The following is a 22,734-nucleotide window of genomic DNA, read 5'->3' as shown; positions in this document are numbered from 1 at the left end:
CCGTCAAAGAATCTCATTGTGTCTGGAGCATGGTGGTGTGGGGAAGATCAAGACAAGGCTAGATATGGAGCCCACAGCACACAGGGTCTTGTGGGATTCCGTCCACACACAGGCTGCACACTTGCCTGTGCTGGGAAAATGGAAGGAGAAGGGAAACAAACAGGAACTGAAATAGAATTCATGTGTGGTGTGCCTGCACCGGCTCTGAGGTTACTGGGGAAGGACAAAGCCCCAACCTTCAGGACCCAGGACAGATAGCCCCTGTGAGTATGACAAGAGTAGGATGCTCCCAGAACCCGGAGGATAAGCCCTGCATGAGTCTGGCAAAGTCCTGGAAGACTGCCTGGAGGAGGCCTCGCCCACATGCCAGCTCTAAAGGATGGGGCAGAGTTGCTAGCAGAAGGATGGGCAGGGCACAGCGGAGGTGAACAAGGCGAGGCAGGAACCTTGGCAGCTCAGTGTGGCTAGAGCAGGGAAGCCTTCCTGGACAAGGTGCCCTTTTGAGCAGCATGTTAAAGATGGAGAGAGAGACCGGGAGAGCGATACTGGGCTGTGGGGCCGGCAACAAAAAAGCAGGAAGAAAGGAACACAGGGGAACATGGAGGCACATTTATATTCATGGACACTTATATTAAGAGGGTGGTTTTCTTTTTTCCTCTTTGAAATATGGGGTAATGACTAGGAGCTGATTGAAAAGAAAGGCAGTCAATAGAGCAGGCATGCTGAGAGGAAAGAATGGATTTTTGCAAATAATATAATTTTGAACTTGTCTTCTCTTTTCCTGCCCCTCCTCCAAACCTAATTGATTACCACCCCATGATAAATGGCGCTCGGAGCAGAAGTGCGCTGAGCACCGCCTTAAAGTGGTACCCAAGGAACAGGACGGATCATCCGTTCCTCCAGACAATGGCCGTTCCAGGGAGGGGCCTACACTCCCCCCAACGTGCCTCTCCGCCGAGGGGTGCGTGTGGGCCATCAAAGCGGAGACATAAATAATCTCTTTGTGTTTGCGTAGCACTTCACTCTCCTTACTTCCGTTCATTTTCTCATTTGCTTCTCCTCTCAAACATTCCCGGAGATGGAAGGTGGGCAGGGTATGTCTTACTGAACCCACTTTGTAGTTGAGAAGACTGACACCCGGGGAAGGGCTCGGTTGATCTGCTCAAATTCTCAGTGGGAGGTTGGTAGCAAAGCCTGGGCTGGGTCCTTAGAGCCAGGCCCCCAGCGGGTGTGGGGATGGGGTGGATCTCATGGTGGGAGGAGAATTGAACTCTAGTGGATACAGTTACACACAGGCACGGGGCAAGCCGCTCGTCCCAGGAGTACTAGGGTCTACGCGAGACCGGGTTTACGTTTCCCAAATTGCAAAGGCCACGGGCCGCTGCAGAGCAGAGTGCCATCGCATTATCCCCGGAGTGAGTTATGATGACCCGCACAAATTTCCGCTTTCAGGAGAATGGCAGGCGATATGTCAGCGTTAATTTCATAAACCTGGTCTCCCAACCATTACCTCACTCTGTCTGTCTGAACCATGGAGTCTGAGACATCCACGACGTCTCCCCTGGTGGCCAAGGAACAGACACGCAGAGGCGAGCTGCGGCACGTGGCTGGGTCGGTGGGATGCCAAGCCTGTTAACCTTTCCTGAGACAAGATTAAATCAAAGACACTTCTAGCGGCCGTCCTCCTTGCTTAAGACGAGGACAAAAATAAACTGAGAAGGCCGCCGGCTTGACTCAGAGTCAGTGGATTCAGGGGAGTTTATGGCAGTGGCTTCTGTTTGACCATGATGGTGGTGGACTAATAGAATCGGGGGGTAGGGGTGGAGGTGGGCTCTTCCTACTGCCCAGGACTGGGGTGTACAGTGCGAGGATGTACCCAGGTATGGCAGGTAAATCCTGAATGTGCCCAGGCTCTTTATCCTTCCCCACCCCAAGCCACATATGCCAGCTCGGTGTCTCCTGACTGAGGAGGGTCATCTCAGGGGCACAGGGCCCACCCAGGAGAGGCTTGTTCTAGCACAGACATCCCCGAAGATACAGTCTCAGACTCACAGGAATGAAACACTCACAGTGGGGGTGTTGGACTCTGTCACAGAATTGCTAGGGAGACATTAGCGAGCAGGGGGTCTTGGTTGGTGACTCTTTGCCATTCTACGCTGCCCAGAGCGCCAGGCAGCTCTGCTTTGTGCCGCTCATTCCAGAGCCCGGCTTGGAACTCGGGATTATTCTTGTCCAAGAAGTGGCCGGTGCCTGCAGCTGGCATCTGCCTTCGCCTGGACACAGCTCTGGGGCCATGGGACCTCTCCCAGGATGGGTATGTGAGGGGCTGCTCTTTCTGACCTTGGTCAGAGATTGTAACAGGGGTGGGATGGAGATGAGGATGGAGGTGAGGATGGAGATGGTTGGGTTGGGTTTGGGATTGGGGTTGGGGAAGGGATGGAGACAGAAATAAGGATTGAGTTTGGGTTGAGGATAGAGATGGAGGTAGAGATGGGGATGGGGAAGGGAATAGAAATGGAGATAGGACTAGAAAGGGGAAGGGGATGGAGGTAGAGAAGGAAATAGAGAGGAGATGGAATGGGGGTGAGGATGGAGGTGGAGAAGGAGATAGAGAAGAGATAGGATGGAGGTGAGGATGGAGGTGGAGAAGGAGATAGAGAGGAGATGGGATGGAGGTGAGGAAGAAGGTGGAAAAGAAAATAGAGAGGAGATGGAGGTGAGGATGTCAGTGAGGATGGAGGTGGAAAGGAAATAGAGAGGAGATTGGATGCAGGTGAGGATGGAGGTGGAGAAGGAAATAGAGAGGAGATTGGATGCAGGTGAGGATGGAGGTGGAGAAGGAAATAGAGAGGAGATGAGATGGAGGTGAGGATGGAGATGAGGATGAAGTTGGGGATGGGATATAGCTGGGAAGACTAAGAGTGAAGGAAGGCTGCAGACGACAATCCTACAAAGCAGAGGGTTGAGGGGGAAAGAATGCTGTTCGTAATCAAAGGGGAAGACAGGAGGGAGGGGAGAGGCTGATAGTGACGTGGGGGAGCACCCACAAGCAGTCGGGGTCCCCAGGTGTCAGCAGCCCCCTGACTGCCGACCCTCAGAGCCCTGCCCGGCGAGATGCAGAGCGACATGTTTCAGGCCACAAGGCCTGAGGAAGGCGTTGCTGGGAGCAGTGTGGGGAGCCCGGGCTGTCCGTGCTGATATTCGCAGCTCTGCTGTGTCATCGTCCATACAACTGAAATCTGTTATTGTCTTATGAGCTTGATTAACTGTACATATTGCTAACACCTGCTCAGAAATATAACGAGGGATGGGAACATGGCTCCCAATCAGGTTCTGTGTGGGTGGTGTGTGTGACTAGGGTGCAGATCTCCAGAATGGGGATGTGTGTGCACACAGATGTGTGTGTGTGTGTGTGTGTGTGTGTGTGTGTGTGTGTTGGGGGAGGGGGCACACCAGTGCTGTGCAAAAAACCCTGGCCTGCATTTGTAATACCAGAGGCCAGTCCAGGCTTTGCCATGGGCTTACACTGTGACCAGGCAGATGGCCCCTCTCTCTGACCTCAGTTTGCTGACCTGTAAATGGGAGGTCTGACCTAGGGCTACACAATAGAAGTATACACCGAGTGGCCAGATTATCATGATTTCTGAAGGCATAATAATCTGTCCACTCAATATATATATATATATATATATATATATATATATATATATATATGAGGCCCAGTGCATGAATTATGCATGAGTGGGGTCCAACCAGCCTGGCTAGGGGGCAGGGACATGGGAAGTTGGCCAGTCTGCCTTCTAGTCTAACTCTTGATTGAGGGGACAATTTGCATATTAGCCTTTTATTATATAGGATATACACTGAGTGTCCAGATTATTATGCATTCAGAGATCATCATAATCTGGCCACTCAGTGTAGTGCCAGCCACATATGTGATTGTACGTTTTCCAATAACCACGCTGAGAAAACCTGTGAAAGTGAAATTATTTTTAGTAATATATTTACTAAGTTCAACATAGCCCAGGTGTCATTTCAACAGGTACCCAGTATAAAATATTCATAATGTATTTAACATTCTTTTAAGACCATCTTCAAAATTCCATGCGTGTTTTACCCCTACAGCCCGAATGAACTTGAAAAGGTCACAGATGCATGCTCAGAGCCACACGGGGTTGGTGGTGACCATATGGGACGGGACCAGGCCAGGGCATTCTCTGATCTCCTCATCGAACTGTGGGTGCCCCAAAGCGGGGGATCAGGTTTGTTCTCCCAGCGGTAGCAAGGAGCCCCTGAGAAAGAATGTCCGTAAATAATATTGCTAATAAACGCAGCTGGCATGGATCCGGTGCACAGTGAAAACACTCTCAGGCCCTCCTTCATTGAATCCTCGCAGGTGCCCTATAATTGCCTTCTGTATGTAAGGAAATCAAGGTTCAGAGAGGTTAGGTAACATGCCAGGGTCATGGAGCCGGGGAGTGGTCCCCTGGTCTTTGAACTCTGGGTGGTGGGGTTTAGAGCCCACACTCTTAACCATCACCCCAGACTACCTCCCTGCATTACAACTAACATGCATTAACATTGCTGACCTGCCTGCCAGGCTTCCTGTGTGCCAGACAGGCTTCCTGTGTCAGCATCATCTCAGGTACTCCTCAAGCCATCCCATGAGGAAGGTTCTAGGTGCCTGATTCCCGTTTGCTCAATGAAAGCGAGGGAGAACGAATGAGTGATTTTGAAGGTGCCCGCTGCCTAGCTCTGAGCCTCTAAGAATCCTGGGGGATGTACTTACGCCTCACATACGCCAGCAGGAGCATGCCAGAGCTCTGTGCCAGACTCTACTTGGCATGGTCCCTTAATCTTTGGGGCAAACGAGGTAAGCAGAGCCACCCTCAGGAGCAGTTCTCAAGAGATCCAGCTTTCAGGCATCCCTGGCAGTGGAGAGGTGCCAGGTGGATGTGTGTTCCCGGCGGCTCGCATGCGTACTTGGGGCTCGGGTGCCCGTGGGTCTGCGCTCCTTCCTTCTTTCCGAAGGCCTGGTGGCACAGCTTCACATCCGCATTCAGGCCCTGGAGCGGGGGCCCGTGGGTTCAAATCCTGAGACCGTGAACCCAGGCAAGTTGCTGCACCACTCACATTTTCTCATCTGAAAATGGGAATACATACCCTCACCTCCTAGACCCCTGGTCGGCAAACTGCGGCTCGAGAGCCACATGCGGCTCTTTGGCCCCTTGAGTGTGGCTCTTCCACAAAAGACCACGGCCTGGACGAGTCTATGTTGAAGAAGTTTAAATTTTAAAAATTTGGCTCTCACAAGAAATTCCAATCGTTGTACTGTTGATATTTGGCTCTGTTGACGAATGAGTTTGCTGACCGCTGGCCCAGACTAATGGTGAGGATTAAGTGAATGAATGCGGGCAAGGGCTTGGAAGGGCTTCTGGCTCATCAGCGTGAGCCGCCGCTGGCGCTTGCTGCGGGATCCAGGTTTGCTGGGTAGTTTTGGAAACATTAGATTGCGGAATCTGCTACTTCTGGGTAATTGAAGTGTTCGGATGCGTTCTTCCCCCTCGGAGTTTCCTACCCACTTACCATCTGCTTCCTCCCATCTTACACTTAATTACAATTCTCCGCCTATTGTTCTCCCATTGTCTCCCGCTTCTCCGCGTCCCCCGCTGACAGCACGAGGCGGCTGCCCGGATGAATGAACGGGCATACCTGGCTTCGTTTCCCAGGGCCTTAAAATAGAGCTGCCGGGCGGCTGTCGCCCCCGCCAGCCGGTGTGCTCCTCGTCCTGGTGTCTGCTTCATCGCTGGGCGCCTGCCGAGAGCACCTGGCACCCTGCCCTGCACCTAGTAGGTGTCGGGAAATGTTTGTCGAATTTAATTAAACTTAACTGGGGTGAAAACCCCCTGCCGGAAGGAAAGGCCCGCACCTCTTCATTTCCTCGGCTCCCCCCCTGCTCAGGACCGAGGCTGGATGAGCCAGAACCGAGTGGCTTTTCCCAGCGAAGTCCTGAGAGTGTGGCTTTGGGGCTGATTACAAGGGGTTGGGGAAGTAACAGGAGGAATCTCAGGATAGGTTACCCTGCCACGTGCTAAGTAAGCCCTGTTTTATCGATTCGCTGGTTCTTCAAATATGGCTGCTGAGGATGATTCCCATTTCATAAACTGGGGAACTGAGGCACACAGGTGTCTTTTGTTTTGTTTTTAATATATTAATATATTTTTATTGATTTCAGAGAGGAAGGGAGAGGGGGAGAGAGATAGAAACATCAATGATGAGAAAACCATTGATCGACTGCCTCCTGCACAACCCCCTCTGGGGATCAAGCCCACAACCTGGGCATGTGCCCTGACCAGGAATTGAACTGTGACCTCCAGGGTCATAAGTCCATGTTCAACCATGAAGCCACGCCGAGAGCGCCTGAGGCTCGCTTGCCCAAGGACATGGAGGGGACACTAGCTTGGCTGGGACTTGGACCCAGGTGTACCCAATGGCTCCATATGCATTCGTCCCCACCCCCACAGCTCCCGGAGCCCTGGCTTTGGCACAGCGGCCGGGGGCAGCTGGTGAGGAGAGCTGGAGGGAAGTAGGACAAAGCACAACCGGCCAGCCCAGAGTAAAGCCTCCTGGCTCCCAGTGCCTGTCAGAGCCAGCCCTTTCTTCCCACTGCCCTCACCGTGGGAGAAGCTCCCTCTCCGGTCTAAATTCTGCTTCTGGTCTCTTCACAATGCAACGCAGATCACGTCGCTGCTCTTGTCTAAAACCTTCCGTGGCTCCCACTGCCCTCAGAACCAAGAAGAGCAGCTGGGGCCCAGGGAGCTGCCCTAAACCCCTCTCCGGCGGCTGGGGCAGGGAAGGAGCACACAGCAAGGAAGCCCTGCTCTGCAGCTGTGGCTGGGCTCCAGGGGGCAGAGGTGCCCCCTGTGGCCCTTTTAAGCTAGCCGCCATTTAACCACCGGCTCCCAGAACTCCTGACAGTGCCACAGCGGGCTCTCCTGCGGCTGCGGGAACCTGAGCCAAGGAGGGTGACCGGCCACCAGCCCCCTGGTCGGTGCCCAGCACCTGCCCCCAGTCCCGGCACGTTCCCCTGGCTCCTTGAGCTGCCATCACAGCGGCCTGCTTCCCATCCCTCCTGATGCCCCCACCACCATCACCACCACCACCAACAACCTGCCCCAGGCTTTTGCGCATGCTGTTCCCTCCCGCTGTCATGCTTGTCCCACACATGTGGCTGCCTCAGGGCCCAGCGCAGCGTCAGTCCCTCGGGCTGGGACAGTGCCCCTTTACGCTCCGTTCACCTCCCGGGGCCTGGGGCACTTGCCTTCACTAGGTGCCCTCTTGATTCGGGCTCTGATCCGGGCTGTGAGCCCCGTGGGCAGGGCCTCTCTGTATCCCAGCAGGGACAACCTTCTCACTGGGGTTGGTGACAGTGGCACCCTCTGGTCGGGCACCACATGCCCCCAGCCCTGCCCAGCACTCTGCATGGGGCCTGGCCCATCTGAGGTGAGTGGTGGATTCTTCCGGAACCTCCCAGCTAAGCCTTTTTCTTTTGTGCTTCTTTCCTGGTAGCTCCTCCTACCTCCATCGAAGTGGTGGCTGCAGACACGCCAGCCCCCTTCAACCGCTACCAGGCCCAGAACTTCACGCTGGTCTGCATCGTGTCCGGAGGGAAGCCGGCGCCCATGGTGAGTGCCCCTGGGGCCGCCCTCCCCGAGCCGGTTCAGCTGTGTCATGCCCGGGAGAGGGCTGAAAAGTGACTCTGCCGCATCCGCCCTGGTCTGACCCTGCCCACTCACTCCGCCGACCGCCTCTCCTGCTCCCAGCCTCTCAGCATGGGGAACCCCACTTTTGCTGGACCCTGGGATCCTTGAACTACACAGTGGGAGCAGTTTTTAGGGGATCCCAGCATCGTGCTCACCCCAGTTATTGAGCAGGATGCAGACGCATGAGGCCCAGAGAGGGGAAGGGACATCTCAGAGTCCCCCATGGTGTTTGTGTCAGAGCTGGGATTCCGGCTCATGTCCTCCCGCCTCAGGTCCAGTGTGGAGGGAGGAGGGAGGAGGAAGGAGGAGACAGGGAGGGAGGAAGAACGGAGGAGGGAAGGAGGAAGGAGAGAAGGTAGGAGAGGGAGTCCCTGTGTGGGCCAGCCTCCTCCTGCAGCCACCCTGACTGAGCTGAGGGCTCGGTCCAGCACCAGAGCTGTTGGCACGCTGATGCACCAGAGATGGAGGGAGCCACCGCTGAGAGCTGGCTCCAGCCGGCCTGCACACGCGCTGAGTGACCCTGAGCAGGAGGAGCTCCCGTCCGCTGCTCATTCCTGCAAGGAGCTTTAGAGGCTGGACACTGTGCACATTTTTCAGCTTTTTAAGAAGCAGTAGGACCGTTTGCTCTGAATGAAATACACGAAAGCTCCGTGTATACATTTAACAGTGAAGTGGGGGGAGGAGGGGACACACGGCCTGTACCGGTCCCTGAAGCAGCCTGGCCCTTAGGGCTCCATGCATCCACCCTGAACCCGTGGGCTGTGTGACCCCAATGCCCTCCAGTGTGGATGCAGTGGAGGCCTCCAGGTTTTGACCCTGAGAGTTTCTTACATCACTGGGGTCAGTGAGGGGTAGTAGGAAGGGTTAGAGTTCAAGGTGGGAGGCTAGGCATCCCAGACCCTGACTGTCTCACAGGCATCGTCCAGTGGGATAACCGAGGGCTCAGGCCAGCCTCACCCAGCTGCCCAGGAGAGGGCAGTAAACAGGTACCTGCTGGCTCAGGCGGGACGGTAGGCAGGTGCACAGAGGCCCAGGTGGGGCAGTACGCAGGTGCACAGAGGCCCAGTCAGGGCAGTAGGCAGGTGCACACAGGCCCAGGCGGGGCAGTAGGCAGGTGCACACAGGCCCAGGTGGGGCAGTGGGGAGGTGCACACAGGCCCAGGCGGGGCAGTAGGCAGGTGCACACAGGCCCAGGTGGGGCAGTGGGGAGGTGCACACAGGCCCAGGTGGGGCAGTGGGGAGGTGCACACAGGCCCAGGTGGGGCAGTAGGCAGGTGCACACAGGCCCAGGTGGGGCAGTGGGCAGGTGCACACAGGCCCAGGTGGGGCAGTGGGGAGGTGCACACAGGCCCAGGTGGGGCAGTGGGCAGGTGCACACAGGCCCAGGTAGGGCAGTGGGGAGGTGCACAGAGGCCCAGGTAGGGCAGTGGGCAGGTGCACGCAGGCCCAGGTGGGGCAGTGGGCAGGTGCACACAGGCCCAGGTGGGGCAGTGGGCAGGTGAACGCAGGCCCAGTCGGGGCAGTAGGCAGCTGCACACAGGCCCAGGTGAGGCAGTAAGTAGGTGCACACAGGCCCAAGTGGGGCAGTAGGCAGGTGCACAGAGGCCCAGGCAGGGCGGTAGGCAGGTGCACGCAGGCCCAGGCGGGGCAGTAAACAGGTACATGCTGGCTCAGGTGGGACGGTAGGCAGGTGCACACAGGCCCAAGTGGAGCAGTAGGCAGGTGCACAGAGGCCCAGGTGGGGCGGTGGGGAGGTGCACACAGGCCCAGGTAGGGCAGTGGGCAGGTGCACACAGGCCCAGGCGGGGCAGGCAGTAAATAGGTGGGCAGAGATGAGCCTTTGGTGAGCTCTCCACTCAAACCTGTGCAACCACCGAAACTGGTTTGGCTCAGTGGATAGAGCGTCAGCCTGCGGACTGAAAGGTCCCAGGTTCAATTCTGGTCAAGGGCATGTACCTTGGTTGAGGCAGCTGATCGATGATTCTCTCTCATTGATGTTTCTAACGCTCTTTCCCTCTCTTCCTCTCTTAAAAAAAAAAATCGATAAAATATATTTAAAAAACAAAAACAAAAACAAAAACTGTGCTCCCGAGGGGACTTTCAAAGCCAGCACTGGCGGGAGCAGGACATGGCCCCACATTTCCCCTGTGGAGCCCATACAGAGGCCTGGCTCCCTAAAATCAAGCAAGTGGGTCTTTTTCTCCAAAGAAAAACTCATTTTTCTGAAGGGCCGAAAGGAAGTTTCCTCGCAGCACTGCGGCTGCCGGAGCACCCCTCCCCCCGCCTGCCGGCTCCTGCCATTTAAGACCCAGCACTAAAACATCCCGATAGAGAGAGTAAAAAACAGATATACACATATTCCTCAGCCTACCTTTGCCTGGAAGGTCAGGATTTGAAAGAATCCTTTGATATAAATAACAAATGTGCTTCTGAAGCTCTTTTCAAAAAAAGAAAGGGAGGAAAAACCCAAATCAGCCCATTATGTGCACAGGAGATTCTTCCTTGGCGCTATAAACTCTGACAGATTCTCTGCGCTGCACATTCCACTTCCTCCCCCGCCTCTCCCTCCTCCCCCTCCTCCTGTCTCTCCTCAGGCATCCCTCTCCTCCCCTCCCCCTCCTCTTTCCCTCCTCCCCTCCTCCTCTTCCCCCCTCACCTGCATCAGCATCCTGAAAGCTGCTTCCTTCCCTCCGCTCTCTCCCTGTCTCCCATCTATTTATTTATCTGATTTATTAAAAATACACCCAATCCCTGCGGGCCTCCGGGCACCTGTACCAAAATAAAAAGACGGCAAATTAAATTAAATGCTGCCTCTCTAAACTGGAATTCCTCGAGAGCAGAGAGAACGGGAAGATGGCCCCTTTCGCCTCCTCCTCCCCTCTCCCCCCCTCGCCCCCCCCCCCCGCGCTGAGCTCCCTCCCCTCATCCCCCCCACATGCACACCTGCTGTCTGTCTTCTCTCCAAAACCTGCAGAGGGACCACACGCACAGGCATCCTTTCCTCATTCTTCCCTCGTCTCCTTTCATCTCAGCACCCTCCGCCTGCTCTCCCATCTTCTTGTTCTCCCCAGGTGGGCACAGACCACCCCTTGGTGGCTGCCCGGCTGCCCAGGGCCCTTCTGTCCGCTGTTTCCAGGCACCCCACACCCCATGGAGTAGGGAAACTGTGGCTGGGGAAGTGCTAGGGATGGGCACAGCCTCTGCCCCCTGGACCAGCCGGCTCCATTTCGGGTGCTGGAGGGAAAGTAACAAGGAGGCCCATTAGAAGGCTACCAGGCAGAGGAGGCTCCAGAAGGACCGACCGGCCTCTTGCGGCCACACCTTCTGAGAGCCCAGTGGGAGGCCGAAGTCATTGGCACAAAACCTTTTCCTTGGAATTTCAGGTTTATTTCAAAAGAGATGGGGAACCGATTGAAGCAGTGACGCTGGCAGAGCCACCGGCAGCCAGCTCCGGGCCCCTCCGGAACAGCAGGCCCTTCCGCAGCCTCCTGCACCGAGACCTGGACGACACCAAGGTGCAGAGGTCGCTGTCCCTGCTGGACACTGAGAACCGGGGCGGGCGTCCCTTCACGGAGCGCCCCTCCCTCGGCCTGACCCCGGACCCCAGCGTCCTCCTCCAGCCGACCACCGAGAACGTCCCGGAGACGGTGGTGAGCCGAGAGTTCCCCCGCTGGGTCCACAGCTCCGAGCCCGTCTACTTCCTGCGCCACAGCCACAGCCCGGGCAGCGACGGCACCGTGGAGGTGCGTGCCCTGCTCACCTGGACGCTCAACCCGCAGATCGACAACGAAGCCCTCTTCAGCTGTGAGGTCAAGCACCCCGCGCTGTCCATGCCCATGCAGGCAGAGGTCACGCTGGGTGAGTACGGTGTGGGGTGCAGGCCCCCTGCAGAGCTGGGGGTGGGAAGCCTTGGAGCAAGGCCTGGGCTGCTGGCCATCATGGAGTCAGGGAGGAGGTCAAAGTCTGTGTCCGCAAGGAGCTTTGCTGAGCTGGAGAGGAGAGCATGGGAGATCCAGCGAGGCCAGCGGAGGTCATGGGAGTGCTGCCCCAGCAGGACAGCGAGAGCAGACAGAGGACCCAGGGTGGCCCTGCCTGCCCTATGGGGGCAGCGCTTCCCACCCCCGACAGACCTACAGAGTGTGAATAAAGAAGGCGGAAAGTGACTTGAGCCTCCTAAGCTAGTGGAGCCAAATATTAGTCCACAGAGCCAAATATCAACAGGACAACGATTGAAATTTCTTTGGAGAGCCACATTTTTTAAACTTAAACTTCTTCTAACACCGTTTCTTCAAAATAGACTCGCGCAGGCTTGATATTTTGTGGAAGAGCCACACTCAAGGGGCCAAAGAGCTGCATGTAGCTCTCGAGCCGCAATTTGCTGACCACGGCCCTGAGCTTGCATCTCCTTGGTACAATCTCGAAAGGTCACGAAGTTCAATGAGCTCATGCGCACAAGGCATGAGCACAGTGCCTGGTGCTTCATGTGGCTCGACAGATCTCGGCCCTCAGACCTTCACCTCCTGATTTTCCTAACATCCCGGGCTGCGGGGAGGGGGGGAGAGGATGTCAGATGGTGTGACTGGGCCAAGGCTCACAGAAAGGAATAGAACTTGCTCTCCGCCTCCCGGGCCAGGACCCCCCTCGCTCCTGTGGATACAGAAACCAACAGTAGGCCTTACCCCCCACTTCCGGCCTCGAAGCAGGCCCAGCTCTTCCCAATGAGGCTCCGGCCGCCCCCTGGGGCGCCTGGGATGTCTTTGCTTGTGATTTAATTAACAGTCCTTTGGTCTCCTCCTCAGAGAATGAGGTTGGCAGGGCCTGGGAGACCACCCGCATCGCCCGCTGCTCTGATTTCGCTCGGAGCCTCTGAGTGGGAAGGAGAGGCTAGGCGAGCAGGCAAGGGCAGAGCAGGGAGGTCCCAGGCCAGCCCGGACCCGGGAAAGAGCTTTCTCCTCCAACTCCTCTGTGAGGTGTTCGCAGAGAATGGCCCAGGCCGGGCACTCCGGTCAGAACACTATGGCCCAGGAGGCTGCCGAATCTGTCCCCAGCTCCCACCCTCCTGACCCCCTGACCCTCTGCCTCAGCACCACCCCCTGGCTGTTCCCTCCACGTGGAACCCTCCTCAGGACCTTCCAGTTCTTGTCTGTGTACTTGTTTGCAACTAAATGGCAAGCTCGAGTCAGCAGGCCCTTGGTTTGTTCACCGCTGTGCCTAGCCCTGCCCACAGCCTGGCACAGGGTTGGCTCAATAATTACTTGTTGAAAGGATGAGTGAGTGAGTGAGTGAGTGAGTGTCTGTGGGGCAGAGTCCTGGCCTGAAAATGAGGGAATGTGGAAAGCTGGCTCCGTTGTGACCCATTTGTTACCCATGGGCCTTGGCTTCCCCATCTGAACCCTGAGGGGATGGACCCCGTGATCCCAGTGGCTTGTCCACCCTGATGTTACCTGTCCTCAGGACAGCAGTGCCCTGGGCACCTGTCTCCCATGCCCAGAGTGCAGAGAGAGGGGCAGGGAGGACCAAGATCCCCCCACCTTGTCCACTGGGGCAGACCGTGTTCTATGAACTGTTGGCTCTCCAGCTCCCAGCCAGGTTGGACTCATCGCAGGAGCTTGGGGAATGTGTGTGAATGAACGCAGGCAGAATGAATGAATGAATGAATGATGAACATCCTGAAACTGGACTAGAATTGGACTGGCACCTTCTCCTCCATTTCCCTGCCCCTGCTTTCCTTGCTCAGTCTCTTCCCCCACCACATACACACACACACACACACACACACACACACACACACACCCCTCTGACCTGGCCTTCCTCTCCCTACAGTTGCCCCTAAAGGACCCAAAATCGTGATGACGCCCAGCAGAGCCCGGGTCGGGGACACAGTGAGGATTCTGGTCCACGGATTCCAGGTCGGCCTCTCTCTGGGCCCCTGTGGAGTGTGGGAGATGGGAGCGGCCCCAGCTCAGGCCCTGGGCTCCCTGGCAGCAGCTCTGAGACCCTCCCCTCCACCTCCAGCCCAGCCGGTGGGCCTCAGTCTGCTGCTCTGTCTGCTAATTCGATGAGAAGGGGCAAGAGGTTCCTGTGTCTTTGCTTACCCACCCAGAGCCCAGGGTAGACATACCTCATGGACCTGACCTTCTTTCCAGCCCTAAGTCCTCCTCTGCCTGGTGTTGCGGGAAGCCCCTCCGAACCCACTAATAAGCCTGTGTCCCCAGGCATGGCCGGGCCGTAGCCCTGACCTCTTGCTGCTCTGGCAGAATGGCTTCTCCTGTGACCAGACCTTCCCCTGCTCTGGCCAACAGAACGAGGTCTTCCCGGAGCCCCTGTTCACATGGACGCGGGTCGGGAGCCGCCTCCTGGACGGCAGCACTGAGTTCGACGGGAGGGAGCTGGTGCTGGAGCGGGTTCCCGCTGAGCTCAATGGCTCCATGTACCGCTGCACAGCCCAGAACCCACTGGGCTCCACCGACACGCACACCCGGCTCATCGTGTTCGGTACGCTGCCCCCGACTGGGGCTCTGGGTGGGGGGGGGGACCACCCAGGGCTCTGGCGGACACTGCCCCGAGGAGGAGGGGACAGCAAGGGCCTGAACCCCACAGGGCGGCACTGGGGTTCGGCCGTTACCCTAGGTCCACCACTTCGCAGCTGGACAACCTTGGACAAAGGACATAACCTCCCTCAGTTTCTCCATCTGTACAATGGGCTGCCACCTCCAGCCCACAGGGGTGTGTCTGCACCAAGACAGCACGTGAAACCACACGGGAGGTGTGGGCTAGAGGGGCGCTCCTTGACTGCGCTCCGAAGACATCCGCTCGCTAGTTCTCTCTCTGTTCCTTCCCACAGAAAACCCAAATATCCCAAGAGGAGCGGAGGGCTCCAATGGTAAGTCTCCTCTCAGAGCTCCTTGCTGGGAAGTGGGATTTTCAAGGCTGGAAGCTCTGGTCCCCAAACCTCCCATTGCCTACCCCAGCCCGCCCCCCCCCCCCCCCCAGCCTTGGCAGGAGACTGGTCAGAGTGTCAGGAGTGGGCCCTGAGGCAGTAAAGGGGACTTGGCACCCAAAGTAGCAGCAGGGATTTCCAGCGACAACGTGTGTCCCCAGCACCACCCACAGCAAGCGACTCCAGTTTTTTTAAAATCCTCATCCGAGGGTATTTTTCCCGTTGATTCTCTAAATAGAGAGGAAGGGAGGCAGGGGACGGGGGGAGATACATTGCCATGAGCGAGTCACATCGATTGTTTGCCTCCTGCTCATGCCCCAACCAGAGCCAGGGATGGAACCTGCAACTGAGGTATATGCCCTTGGCCAGGAATCGAACCAGTGACCCTTCAGACCACTGGCTGACACTCTAACCATTGAGCAACTGCCCAGGGCAGCGACTCCAGTGTTTTTAACTGAGAGCTCAACTTCCTGATCCCAAGGACACATGCCCAGCATTGACAAAGGGGCTGTGTCTGGGACATGGGACCACTCCTTAGGGGAGTTGGGACCACAGACGGTAGGCTTTGCTGGGGCCCTTCAGACTGCCCTCCCCATGACTCCCCCAATCTGGGCACCACCCCAAGGGACCCAGGCACTGCTCCCAGACCTCCAGCTCTCCTGTCCCCACACTGGGCCCATATCACAATTCAGAATGGGGCCCCCAATCCTGGTCCCCACTGGAGGCCCTGATGGCCACCAGGGAGCCTGGCCTCAGCCCAGGGCAGTGAGGGGGTCACCTCAGGTGGGACAGGTGGCCAAGCTGGGATCGGATGCAGAAGTCCAGACTCTGCTGGGCCTTGTGAGTCTCTGCCGCTCCCAGGCTCCCTCAGTAGGCGCCACGGTGAGTCTACTGGCTCTGACCTGCTCCCTGCGCCCGGCACAGGTTCCGCCTCTGGCCCTGCTGGTGTCCGGCTCATCCTGGTGCTCGCCCTGACAGTGCTCCTGGAGCTGACGTGAAGGCCCAGCCACTCCGCCCGGCACTGACACCTCTGCGATCGCTTTTCATTTCTTTTCTAAACTATTTCCAGTCTTGTTCTTAGTCTCTTTCTGTCTGTGTCTTGGCTTCTTCGGTCGGTTTAATTAAAACAAACAGAACGGTTTTCCCCACCTGGGTCAGTGGCTCTGCGTTCTTCGTTTGTTCTATCACGGCAACTGGGTGCCTCCTGGCCTCCAACATTGGGACAGGCACTGGGGTGGAGGGAGGCGACGAAGGAGACGGAGCATGCTCCTCCCGGGATGAGGGGTGGAGAGACAGCTCAGGCTCATGCATATCCTAACAGCCAGGAGTGGGGAGTAGCCAGAGACGTTCAGGAAATTAAAGGTTCCTCGGGGCCAAGTGTAATGGTCAGCTATTGCCACAATAATGCTGCCTAACAAACCAACCCACATCTCAGTGGCCTGCAACAACGAGCATGTATGGTTATGTTCCTATTCAGGATGAAGTGGTAAAGCTGATCCAGTCTGGGCTCAGTGGGCACCTCTGCTTCAGGTGACAGGTAGAATATTCTAAATTCCTGTGGTTCTGAAATTCCTGGCTAGCCTCCAGGCTGTGGCTTGAGCTCCAGTCTCCTCCAAGGGTGTTTGCTCTGGGGCTCAAGCTAAAGGTGAGGTGACTCTCTGATGTTTGGCCATTCAATGGTAGATCACCAAAGCTGGAGAAATAAACCAAACTATGCAGCCACCATGAAAGCATCTGCCTGTCATGTCCATGACCTTTAGCCAAAGCAAGTCAGATGGCCAATGCCAATGTCAGTCAATCAAGGTCACATGTAAGTCAGGGGCAGAGGTTCCAGAACTTTCTAATCAATCACTAGAAGAGTCCCCATGCCACTCAGTGATTAGCTCTGGGGGCAAGAATGCGACATTGGCAGGGCTGGGTTGGCCTCTCGGAGCTGTGGCTGAGACTTGAGCATCACCATGGAGAACCTGTGGCACCCTGTACTACTGTCTGGAAGGGAGAGGCTAGCCTGCAGGAACACATCGACCCCAGAGTCTCACTACATTCTCACAAGGAAAAGTTATCTGTGGCTATGGAAAGCCCAAGGCAGATTGGACAGTCCTCTTTCACCTTGTGGCTACACCAGCTGGAACATGTGGCTTCTAGAATCTTCTCCAGGGCAGAGGAAAAGGGGGCTACAGGGTCAGTGCAGTGTGCAGAATAACAGTTCCCCAAAAAGATGTCCATGTCTTAATCCCCAGAATCTGTGAGCATGTTACGTCATGTGGCAAATTCGATGTTGCTGATATGATTCATTCCGGGGTTTTGAGATGGGGAGATTGCTCTGGGCCATCCTATTGAGCCCAGTGTCACCACAGGAGCCATATAAGAGGGCAAAGATAAGGCACTAGAAGAAAACAACAGATTGACAGTGGTGATCAAGGAGGGGGCTGTGAGCTAGGGCAGGCAGGCCGCCTCTGGAAGCTGACTGAGGCAGGGAAATGAGTCTCCCCTGGAGCCCCCAGGAGGAGCTGGCCCTGCCAACACTTTGCACCATAGATTCTTTCCAGACTTCTCACCTCCAGGACTCCAAGGAAGTAAACTTGCATTGTTTTTAGTCACTGAGCTTGTGGTAATTCCTTACAGCAGCAATAGGAAATTCAGAAAATGGCATAGGATATTTTTAAGCGCCAAGCCTAGTGGCGACATAGATCACCTCTGCCTGCATCCCATGATCAGAGTAGTCACATGGCCCCAACCTAGCTGCAAAGGAGGCTGGGAAATGCAGTCTTCCTGTGTACAGGGTGAGCACAGTGCATTGGGTCTGCCATGAAGAGGCACAGGCCAGAGGAGCCAGAGGAGGGGGATTGGCTGGGAGGAAGGCCCTCACCTGCCTCTGCTGCCTCAGAGTGCCCCGGGCCTCTCCCCTCCCAGCCAGGAGACACATGATCTCACGGAGCCTCTGTGCCTCTCCCAGTCCACACAGATGTCCTGGGGATTGGGTGCCCTGCCTACAAAACCTCCAAGCCCCCGACACGCCAGGCTGGAATGAAGCAGTGGCTCTGTCCTCTTGTTGCCATCCCTGCCCCTTTGCCTCTGCCCAAGTCAGGACCTGGATGACCCATTCAGAACTTCCACCTTGACACCCAAATCTCTGACTCCGTGACGTTCCCCTGGAATTCCAGACTCAGATGTCCAACTTCCTACTGTTTTCCCCTCTCCCATTGCATTTCCAGCTTCATGTGGCTGAAACCCAACTTGTGATTTTTCCCTTGCAAAGCATGGTGTTTCCCCTTTTCAGGAAATGGTACCACCGTCAACCCAGCTGACCAGGTCCAACATTTAGCTGCTCTCTTCTATTTATCTCCTTCCTTCACCCCTCCACAGCCTAGCACGTGGCAGGTGCTCAACAACCATTTAGTAAATGAATGAGTAGGTGAGTGGGCACCTCCCAAGAACATGCTAAGGGCCAGGCTCTGTGCTGGGCACCCAGGCTGCAGGTGTGAGCAGACAGTGCTCTCCACCTGGAAGGAGCTCGCAGCCCAGTGCGGGGAGAACATTTATCCAACCAACCAAGGAACCGCAAACAGCCGCGGGTGCTCAGCACAGCCCCTCCCCCATGCTCGAGAGATTCATTCCTCTGAGGTCAGGATGCAACGAGAGGATCAGAGAACACGTGACATATGAGCAGAACTTTGAAAGAAAAACAGAATCTGACCAGGCAGAAGATGGAGGAGAATATTCTAGACAGAGAGAACACGGGCAAAGGCCTATAGACTAGACAATTCAGAACATTTTTAGGGGAAAGACAAGTTGTTATATCAGTGCTTCTGACAGCCCATAAATTTACTCAACAAATATTTATTAACTGCTCACCCTGGCCCGAGCCTGCAGGGTGATGGATGCTGCGCATTAAGTGGGAGCGCTGTCACATGGCTCTTGTATCGGTTATCTATTGCTGCAGCGGTGCTGCATAATGAACATCCCCCAAACGGAGTCGCTTAACACAACAGCTGTTTATTATTCCTCGTTAGGCTGTGGTCAGCGGCCGGTCTGGGCCAGGTTTGGCCTATGGAGGCTGGCCCTCCCCCCTCATCCCACCCCGTTGCATCTAAGTCAGCTGCTGAGCCAGCTGGGGTGTGGCTGGTCCAGGCAGCCTTTGCTGAGATGGGTCAGGCCAGCCCCATACGGACTCTCATCCTCCGGCAGAGGAGCCTGTGAGACAGAGGAGCCAGGGAGAGCTGGAGCACACACTCCCTCGTGGCCTCGGGGAACTTGCCCTCTGTCACTTCCGCTCCATTGTTTGGGCCAGCCGCAGGTCATAAGCTCAGCCCCGGTTCAAAGGGTGAAGAAATAAATGGCACTTTTTGATGAGAATAGCTTGCAAAGTTGCATTGCATCATGGGTGGGTACAGCAGGAGGCAGAATGAGGGCCATTTTTTGCAGTCTTCAGCAGGCCCCATTCTGAACTTGATGTCCTAGAATCTTTGATTTCCCACCCTCCATGTTCACACACTCTCATTGAAACGGAGAAGCCCAAATGGCTCTTCACAGCAACTTCTCTCCTAAACATATAACAAATAAACGATCCATTCATTCGGTGAATATTTGCCTCTCCACATTTCGCAAGCTGATAGCAACACTGAAGCCGATGATTCTCCAGCCTTGAAGACTCTCAGCCTGTGCATCAGTATAAACACCCATGCCAGATCGGTACGCAGCAACCACAGAGTACTGCTGGCCTACTTCCTTCTTCTCCTTCTCAACCTACTTCCTTCTTCCCCTGCTCTGTCTCCCACGAGCCTCCTGCCCTCTCCGCCGCCTGCCGGCAATCCCACCTAAGCCTCTTTCACACAATGGTTTTGACTGTTTTCTGGAAGGAATAAAAAAGGATTTGTTCCCTCTCTTTGCCTTAATAGAGGGAAGCCCATGTAGGCATGAAATTGAAATTGCTTTGCCCTATTAACATCATAGTCATTGGGCTCCACTGACCCCGAAGGTGCATTAATATCTCAGCAGCAAGTGGATAAACCACATACAGCGGCGAGGAACACACCCAGAGAAAGCCAGCTAAGTACCACAGTGGATGAGGGGCTGAATTTGAGGAGTCTGTGTCCTGAGCAGGCTGGAGAGAATGCTTCATTCAACCTGGGATGGAAGGGGAGGGGCAGGGAGGGCGGCGAGAATGACTAAAACAGAGCCCAGCCTGAGAAGGGAGATGGATGCTTCATTTATTTATCCACTGGCTCGCTCACTCATCTGAGGAACCCTGAGCACACCTGGCCTGGCTCTATGCCAGGCAGGGAGGCCAAGAGACAGGCTGGGCAGAATCTGCCATGAAGAGCCCCAGATCCTTCTGGAATGACAGACAGGGAGAGAGAATGGGAACCCTATGCAACAAACATGGAAGGAAAAGTGAGAGAGCACAGTGCGGTCAAGGATGGGTGAAGGGTTGTTCTACTTCAGGGGGAGGTCAAGGGAGGCTCCCAGGAGGTGGTGACGTGCAGCCGGGACCTGAAGGCTAGAAGGGGCCTCAGAGTCCACGCTGCTACCTTCACAGTTTGGCTCCCGATCGGTTCAGACGCCTCAGCTGTCTCTCAGGCACCAGCCCAAATGCTGCCGTCACGGGAGAGAGAGGACCCCGCGTTCTGGTCCAGTTGGCATTGTCCCCTGGGGCCCCTCCTGGCTCAAAGGCAGATCAGCCCGAAGCATGGCAGCTGGTCTGGGCCTGACACCCAGTCCTGGTCCCCTGGGAGCTCCCACTCTGCCCATTGCTCTTCCCAGCACTATCCCTGTCTACCGTGGGTTGACACCCCACCTCCATGGTGCTCTGGCTTTGCAGAGGCCCCTCGAGCTGGCCAGTGACCCCTTGGGCCACTATGCCAGGTGCCACTGACTCTGGTGCTCAGGCGACAGGGCAGATGCAGAGAACCGCTCTCCGCAGCACATGGGCCCGGTGCCAGCCCCCTCTGTCAGTGGAGCTCTTAGCAGTCTCATGCACGGCAGCTCCGTGATGGACCGCCCTCGTCTGGCCCGGGCTTTTGAGCTGTGAACAGATCATGGGAAGAGGGGGAGGCAGGTGGATTCCTTCCAGGGCTGCCCCTTCTGGGGAGGAGGGGAGGAAGGGAGGAGGTGGCTCTGCTGGGGGTCCTAAGGCCTGTGCACCTGCAAGAGAAGCAAAGCCGGGGTCACCATCTTCTCCTCAATCTTGGGGTGACACAGCATCCCCAAGGGGAGTCATGTGGCTCTTCTGCCCCACTCACCTCCATGAACGGAGACATCCGCCCCTCCTACTTCTACTCTGGCCGAGCTATTAGCCAAGCAGGGGAGCATCTGGGGGCCCGGTTACACCACGGGCACCAGAGATGCCAGCAGCCAGCTCCGCCCAGGGCCACAATGACCTTGTCTGTGGGGAGACATGGAGCGGTGATTCCTGGCTTCTACAGGTGGGTCCGGAGCCTCAGGGTCAAGGGCCCAGCCCTGCCGACCAGAAAAGCCCTCATCTTTATGAAATGCACGCGTGTACACGGAGCTGAGAAAACAAACCCAAAACAAGGCCCTGGGCTCCGCCTCTAAGGGGAGCTGACAGCCTCGGGCAGGCCCCAACCTGGATGCACACTTGTCTGTTTCCAGGGCAGAGGCGGGTGCCAGGGCAGAGGCCAGGGTCAGGAAGGTGAAAGGGAGATGCAGGGAGAGGGAGGGGTCCTGAGGGCAGAGGTGAGTCAGGGGAGCAGAGAGGGGAAGAGGCTGGAAGGAGCACAGAGGGGGACTAAGGAGGATAACTGGCCTGGAGAGACTAAGGGAGGGAAGGGTATTGGGGAGGGAGCGAGGGAGGGGGAAAGGGGCCCCCAGCCAAGGAGAGCTGCTTGCGGACTAGGATCAGGCTCATCCTGGGACCAGACATCTGGGAGGCAGGAGGCTCCTCGGAGGTATTTGAAGACAGGGGATAGAGGGGACAGAGAAAGGGTCACTGAGGAGAGAGATTCTGGAGGAGAACTTTCCAGGCCATACAGAGAGGTGGGGGAAGAAGGGGAGACAATCTAGACACAGAAACAAAGAGGGTGAGAGGCAGAGAGACAGCGAGGGGAAAGGAGAGAGAGACACGAATGGAGCAGGAGAGACAGGCCTGCAGCCAGGGGGAGGTGGAGGCAACCAGGCCGGAGCGGGCCTTCTGAAAGGCACTTAGGCTGTTATGTCCGTGATTGCGCCCTCGGCCCCCTGTGGGCACGGCGGGCCTGAGTGACGGGTGGAAGGAAATAGATGTGCAAAATACATGCACTTTTCTGAAATGGGCCCAATCATCAGTGGCAGGCCTGAATGTCAGCACACACAGCAGAGCCCCGGGCTGCCAGCTGCAGCAGACCTTGTGACAGAGCTTCCTGGCAGCTGTCTGGCCTGCCTCCCCCTGCTCTTCTCCCCTCCCCGCCTCCCCTGCCCCAGGCAGCCGCCCGCCCAGCCCCAGGCCGCCATTCCCTCCGGCCTCTCATTCCTCTGATCCCGGAGGGGCACAGACAAAAAGCACTTTGGAGGAGGCCTTTTCTAAACTGGAGTCCCCACCCCACCTTCTCAAACTCAGCCTCCCCCCTGGGACCTTCCCTCTGACTGCAGGGGACAGTCCCTCCCCAAGTCCCTTAACTCAGGCTGTCAGGGGGGCCAGCAGTGCGGCCAAGGCCAAGCACACAGGCCGGCCTGGCTCTGAATCCAGCTCGGCCACTCACTGTCTTTGCGACTCGGGCCTCTCTGTGCCTCTGCTCCCTCGCCTGTAACACGGGCAGGCCGGTGCCCATGGTGCTCACCGGAGAATCACATGAATGAATAGATGGGCAGCTAGGAGGACTGGCCCCCGGGACACTGTGTGTGTTCAGTGTTGGCTGCCATCGGGCTCCCTGTGCCACAGGGAGGCAGCTTCGGTGGGAGCACGAGAACCACAGAAGATGCTTGGAATCCAAGTGGGCAGAGTTCCAGAGCCTCCTCCCTCGGTGTGCTCCCAGCATCCCCCGGGAACTTGCTGGACCTGCAGAACCTTCGGCCCCACCCCGACCCACTAGATCA

At 56.5% G+C, this 22,734-nt stretch overlaps 1 protein-coding gene across 1 annotated transcript in view; it reads left to right on the top strand.

The window, feature by feature from the left end:
* IGSF21 (immunoglobin superfamily member 21) overlaps nucleotides 1–15,851 on the top strand; it is a 201,469-nt gene extending 185,618 nt beyond the window's left edge. The window contains exons 5-10 of the mRNA XM_036447298.1: nucleotides 7,570–7,685; nucleotides 11,147–11,621; nucleotides 13,587–13,672; nucleotides 14,066–14,258; nucleotides 14,608–14,646; nucleotides 15,628–15,851. Coding sequence (XP_036303191.1) covers nucleotides 7,570–7,685; nucleotides 11,147–11,621; nucleotides 13,587–13,672; nucleotides 14,066–14,258; nucleotides 14,608–14,646; nucleotides 15,628–15,701 — 983 coding nt within the window. The 3' untranslated portion in view covers nucleotides 15,702–15,851. The remainder of the gene's footprint in view (nucleotides 1–7,569; nucleotides 7,686–11,146; nucleotides 11,622–13,586; nucleotides 13,673–14,065; nucleotides 14,259–14,607; nucleotides 14,647–15,627) is intronic.
* The last annotated feature ends 6,883 nt before the right edge of the window (nucleotides 15,852–22,734 follow it).

Source organism: Pipistrellus kuhlii, unplaced genomic scaffold (assembly GCF_014108245.1).
Source record: "Pipistrellus kuhlii isolate mPipKuh1 unplaced genomic scaffold, mPipKuh1.p scaffold_m20_p_2, whole genome shotgun sequence".
Classification (NCBI taxonomy): domain Eukaryota; kingdom Metazoa; phylum Chordata; class Mammalia; order Chiroptera; family Vespertilionidae; genus Pipistrellus; species Pipistrellus kuhlii.
Note: the sequence above shows the minus strand (reverse complement) of the source record. Positions and strands in the feature narration are given on the sequence as shown.